Source organism: Epinephelus lanceolatus, chromosome 14 (assembly GCF_041903045.1).
Source record: "Epinephelus lanceolatus isolate andai-2023 chromosome 14, ASM4190304v1, whole genome shotgun sequence".
In the NCBI taxonomy this organism is placed as follows: domain Eukaryota; kingdom Metazoa; phylum Chordata; class Actinopteri; order Perciformes; family Serranidae; genus Epinephelus; species Epinephelus lanceolatus.
In genome coordinates, this window is record NC_135747.1 from 12060588 (window position 1) to 12066587 (window position 6000).

Consider the following 6000-nt stretch of genomic DNA (forward strand, 5'->3'; position numbering starts at 1 on the left):
AAGATCAATACTTGAGGTGTATTTGAAGTCTGAGTCATGCTGTATGTATGCCATGGTGGCGGCCAAGACAGCTGACTTTCAGCTTTGCCAACACACACGCACACATACACACAGAGGAAGTTCAGCCATACCGACATCAGCCTCCAAAGTGGTATAAGGATAACCTTGGGATTTTTTTTTTTTTTTTTTTTTTTTTTTTTTTACTGAACCAGACGAACACAGAATACTGTTTGAGGCACACAGAGTGTAAACCTTTACTTTATTCCCTTTTTACTGCAAATTAAAGTTTTGTAGCTTTTTCCGTCTGATTTTACGGGAAACATCTGGATCTCTCGCACCGCTGGAGCAGTGGCCCCCGGGTGATTCTGTGCTGCTCAGCTGTGAGGGCCCGGGATAATGAGCAGGTATCAAACGGGCTCCTATGGATAAGCCGGCCTAGGTAGGAAGGGCTGTCCAACAGCATCCGAGACCACCGTGCCAAATGTTCCGACATGTTACTATAGAATATTAGAAGAAGTCTGAAGAAAAATTTTGCCTTTTATGACTCAAAGAGTGACTGTAGGAATATTTAATTAGAATTAAGAAGGAAATGTGTGTATGATCCACCCGGCTTCTCTGGTTTGTCACTGCAGGGCCTGATGCATGGAGGGCCATGTCATGAACCAGCATGATTAGAGTTAGTCACAGAAATCACAGTGTCACACACTTCTCTGTGACACATAAATCACTCAATTTAAAAACCATGGTCATGAAATTAATAAAGCTGATTCTCCTTTTATGTCCCTCCCATGCAGCCACACTGGTGAACACCAAGGTAAATTTAAAAAATGCAATGCACTCATGCTTTGCTCTCAGATCACCCATCAGTTTAATCACTTCAGACGAGGGAGAGCACTTTAACACAAAGTAGGCACTACAAATGTGGAAGCTCAGTGTGTGAAACGTCCATATATACATTCATGTGACACAGAGTGTGTGTTACCTCTAATAAATAAGTGGATAATGTGGGTTTGGTGCATCAGCTGCAGAAGGGGAAAGCCACTGTGCTCGCAGGTGTTTCCCCTTTAAACCACACTGACCTTGAGAAAATCAGACAGACTGGCAATAAATACTATAAAATTTCTCAGAAAGCTCAGCCTGTGGAAAACAATAGTGATTTTACAGCAGCAGCATTGTGCTATGTGGCATTTTTTATCACCTGAATACTTTTATTTTGTAATGCAGTTTTCCACCTGGGGAAAGTGTGTCATCTAATGGATTGCTGCATCTTAAATGTTATATAGATTAAGTTAAAATAACAGGAATGTTTGTTTTGTTGGAGATAAAGTGTGACTTGGGGGTGAGGATTCCAGCAGCAGAGCCACAGTGCAAAGTTTGGCTGAAACAGCACCAGAGAGTCAGCCTGCCATTTACACCAGTAGCCCCGCGTTAACAATGAGGTCCTTTCAGTGTTTAGATTGCATCTAACCACGTCTGGGAAAACGAGATGTAAACAATTTTAATGTTTTAAGAGTAAGCTGGGGGAGATTCAAAGGAATTTCTTCAGTCCCTCTATTTCCTGGCTTTTTTTTTTCCTTTTTTTTTTTTTTTTTGAAAGCTGCAGGCCGAGAGTTATTGTCCTTATCTGCGGTCATTGGGGCTCCCTGCTCGTTAAAGAGCCCAAAGGCGTCGACATTTGAAATGATTACTCGTTATTTAAGCGGACAAGCATTTTATATGGCTGAGTTTGAAACTGGCTCGAATTTCCTCCACTGTTAATGAAGCTGTATTTTTTTATGGTCCCTTTTTTTTTTAAGTCGGCGTTTTCTTTCCATCACAAGAAGAGGAGAGAGAGAAGGGGGGAGTTCTCACACCCAGCAGCAATGAAAAAAAAAGTGTTGTTGTGGTGTTGGTCTTTTTTTTCTACCCTCACATCTAGCAGCCACATGAGGAACCTGAACCACAGGCTGCTCTAAATAACTGATTTTTCATTGTCATCATCATTCACCAGAATCTTGCATGAATTTTATTTTAATGGAATTTATTCAGCCCAACATGCTGTGATGTCATAGCTTAAAATCCACAGCTGGAATAATAATAATAAAAAAATAATCAACCAGATTTCGTTCAAAAATATGTGTTTTAATAAATAAGCAAAAAAACAAAAAATGTACATTGGACGGAGTTTGGAGACTTGATAAAGAAAGTCGGTGAAATAAATCCATGCAGCGAATGACTCTAAATTGCATTGGTCCCTTTTTACAGGCTATAGGCGCACTTACACAGGTATGTACAATATGCATTCATTTATATATATTTATACTTTGGTTTAAAGTCTTTGAAAAACAAAATATATATCCTTCTTTAAAAAAACACGGTTAAAGGATGGCTTTGTGGAAGCACAGGCCGAGCTACTCGCTATAACATGTCTGGCCTATACACATTGCAGGTCTGTCTCTCCCCTCTCTGCCACAAACAGCTCCAGACAGTCAGAAGCAGTGTGATGAATCTGCATCCACACACACACACACACACACACACACACACACACGCTCCCCAAGAGTTTGTAGTTGTGGGTCACATTACGTCTCTCCGCCATGCCTTTGAGGTCGATGGGTTCTTCAATAATCCCTTTGGTCTTCATACTTTGTAGAAGTAAACAGTCTGTGATGGAGGGACAGAGATGAAAAATCATTATTGCAATAGAAATGCAAACTAACTGGACGCATGACAATTATTAATTTCAGCTTTTTTTTATCTCCCACTGCGGATATATCTGATGTTTTATTAAACAGGCACTGGCTCTCTAAGCATGTGGGAAGTCATTAATGAATCAATTATTAGCCACTGAGCTGAGTAAAACCATATGGCAACAGAAAAGCAGGAACATTTTGTATTTGAATGAAGTCCTGCAGCTGCAGAGAAATGCACTTTTTTTTTTTTTTTTTTTTTTTTTTAAAAAAACACCTTCACTGACTTTTAGTGTGAAACACCTGAGTAAATTCACGCGTTTTCATTTCGCTGTGGATTAACAAACAGTCCTAAAACAATAAAATCTAACTCCTCGGAGCAACATTAAGCCCAGAGTCATTATAGAAATATATCAGCAGGGTCACGATTTGTAAAGGCTATTTTTACAGGCCTAATGCATGTTTATGATATTAATGTTGCCCATTTTAATTTACGCATGCAAGAAAATGAATATTATATTTGCACCAGGAGGACAGAGTATTTAATGTGTGTGTGTGCCACATATTTTGAAAAAGAAACTGCACTTTTCCATGCTTTGTTATTTTCTTTAACATTCCGGAGGTCAATTAAACTCAGGAAAAAAAACCTTCAAATTTGCTGTGCGTACACAAATCACTGTAATGATGCTTATTCGTCTCCCCCAAGGCACCAGGGTTGGTTTTTAAGACAACAAAGCCTCGCTGATGGGCGGTCTGCTAACTACATGTCAGGCCCGTAAAAGCTAAACAAACCCGGCTCCTAGTTATTTTAACCCAGAGTGATGTTTAATGTCAGCTGCGTTGTGCTCCTTATTCACACCATCTTATAAGAAGCAGCCTTAAATTAATATAGCCTACCAGTGCCTTTATTTTGGAAGAGTGTGTCAATTCATAAAAGGCAAGATGTATGGTTTGGTTATGATGTCATAATTTAGGAGACTGTTCTTATATTTCTGTTAAAAGGCACGTTTAGTTCACTGATATCACACCAGTGAGGAGGTGCAGACATCAGCTTGAGGAAAAAGTTTCCCCTCAGCTGTCAGGTCTGTTGTGATGACGGTGCCTGAGCGGCTCTTAACTACTTCTCTGGGGTTACTGCATCACTGACACGCGCTCTCACGACAAGAGCTAACCCGCCTGCAAATCTGCAAAATAACGTGACCAAAAATCCCGACTGCTTGTTAATGCGGGCCTCTCTTTTTATTGTCTTGCACTGACTTGAACTTTCATGTCCAGTCGAGCTGCCCATTCCTGCGGTTTCCACACAGGAAAGCGCTCTATTGTGGATATAAATTACCCGTGGTGGCACTGCAGCTGCGTTTGGTGCGGCACAGTCCCTCTTTTTTACCCCACTCATTATGAAATGCTGTTAAGAGGGACTGAATAAGGGGTTAACAGTAAACTGTAAAAACTGGCTGATTTAATGCTTTTCTGGTCAAAAATAGCCCAGACTTGCCCTTTTTGGTCAGCGAGGCATATTCTTCATTTTGGCCTGGTATGTGAAAATGATCCAAAAATATTATTTGTATTAATCCGCCTACTTCCCTGCGCCTAATCCTTTTCTCAAAATGTTCCTTTGTCCAGAGTTATGGTTTGGAAGCTTGTGGGAATATGTCGACATGTAATCTGATGGAGCAGGTAGCTGTGTGTGGGTCGCCCAGGCTCTTGCGCGCAGCAGCATCCGGATGCAGACGCAGAGTCAGGCGCTGGAGAGATGCTGAGGCCTCGGTGTGAAATCTGTCATACACATTCGAAGCGCGCGCAGCACAGGCACAGCTTTAGAACATGTGAATTTTAATTTTGGTGCCCAGCTGATGTTTTGGTAATGATCTCAACATCTGGACACACCTGTTGCTCGCTGCGTATTGTGTGCATTAAAATGTGGGTTGTAAATGTCATCCTCCTAATCCAAGACACGTGGCCGAATCACCAAAACACAACTCACATTTTACAGAAAAATAAGGCAAGAAAGGGGATGAATTTGGGAGGATATTTCAAAGCACGCAGTTTTTGTCAGCCTACATCACCATACTGTTCTTTAATTGATTAATATCTCTTTGTTTATGTCAGTAATTTTCTTATTTAGCCTCTTTATTTATTCAGCATCCTCCAATAATTAATACAACCTTATTTCCGTCGAGATGTGTTACTTCTCAGGGTACAGATGATGTAAATGCAGGATTTTTTTTTGTTTCAATTTGTGTTACCCACCGCTTTGGCATTGTAAGTGAAGGTCTCCGGCTGCTAGTGAGATGCTGACATAGACCAAGCGCCCTCCATCCTCCACACGGAGAACGCGTAACTGAGTCTTTCGTGCGCAACGTAGCTGCAGCTGGACATCTTGTTGTCCATCTCGTCGCTCTGCAGCACCTGACACAGAAAATCAATGTATCTGGAGGCGAGCTTCAGCGTCTGTATCTTGCTGAGTTTGTCCGACGGCAGCGTGGGGATGATTTTGCGCAAAGACGCAAAGGCCTCGTTCAGAGACTGAGTCCGTTGCCTCTCCCGCACGTTGGCGAGGACCCGCTGGTTCTGCAGCTCCTCGTACGACTGGTTGCTGCTCGGACTCGGCTTTTTCCCCCGTTTCACCGGCCCCGGGCTGCTGCCGCTGCTGTCCTCGCTGGACTTTTTGCTGTGTCTCCTCTTCCTCGCGAAGCGTTTCTGCTGTCTGTCCAGCTCCTCCTCGCTGGTCACCAGACTATCCACAGGGGAGACCGGAGAACTGGAGCCCTCTTCCATTTCTTTCTTGAAGAAATGCAGGGATAGAGCGGAAAAAACGCTGTCCACCTTTGAAGCCGTGGTTACAAAAATGTGTAGATATCCGTAAAGATGAGGGGAATAATTTCAGGACGCGTCGCTCTCTGCGCCTCTTGCTTTAGAAGAGACTGGTTTTAAACTGGAGGTTGGCACGCTTCTCCTCACGCAGGAAGTTTTTTCCTTAAATTTTTTTGGAAACTTTATCCTGGTTTCAGATGCTAAATAGTTTTGAGAGTGGAAGGGGAGGGGTTTTGGGGTTGGAGGGGGAGCCAGTGTGCGTCCTGGTCCGCTAATAAGCAGGAGGGACCAGTCATGGTTTCATGTGTCTGACGTGACTGAAACAAGGCTCTTTATTTACTGTCAGAAGCAACGCGAATCTGTTTGGTTTTCATATTTTGCGCGCGATCAAACTGCTTTTTTGGTCTTTTTTTATTTATGTATTTTTTGTTTGTTTTTTACTGAAATGCTAAATTGAACCACAATGAATCATATTATGAATTATGGGTTAAATTATGACACATAATGCTGATTACGC

General features: G+C 42.1%; 1 protein-coding gene across 1 annotated transcript; it reads right to left on the reverse strand.

Annotated features, from left to right (window-relative positions):
• Positions 1-2100: 2100 nt before the first annotated feature.
• Positions 2101-5658, reverse strand: twist2. The gene is made up of 2 exons (XM_033616981.2): positions 4920-5658; positions 2101-2643 (listed from the first exon to the last, which is right to left on the reverse strand). Exon 1 carries the CDS (start codon positions 5445-5447, stop codon positions 4953-4955), a length of 495 nt encoding a protein of 164 aa, XP_033472872.1. The 5' UTR covers positions 5448-5658; the 3' UTR covers positions 2101-2643; positions 4920-4952.
• Positions 5659-6000: the final 342 nt, after the last annotated feature.

Bases quoted from the DNA above. Each gene is read 5' to 3' on its own strand.
- twist2 (XM_033616981.2), bottom strand. From the start codon at position 5,447: ATGGAAGAGGGCTCCAGTTCTCCGGTCTCCCCTGTGGATAGTCTGGTG.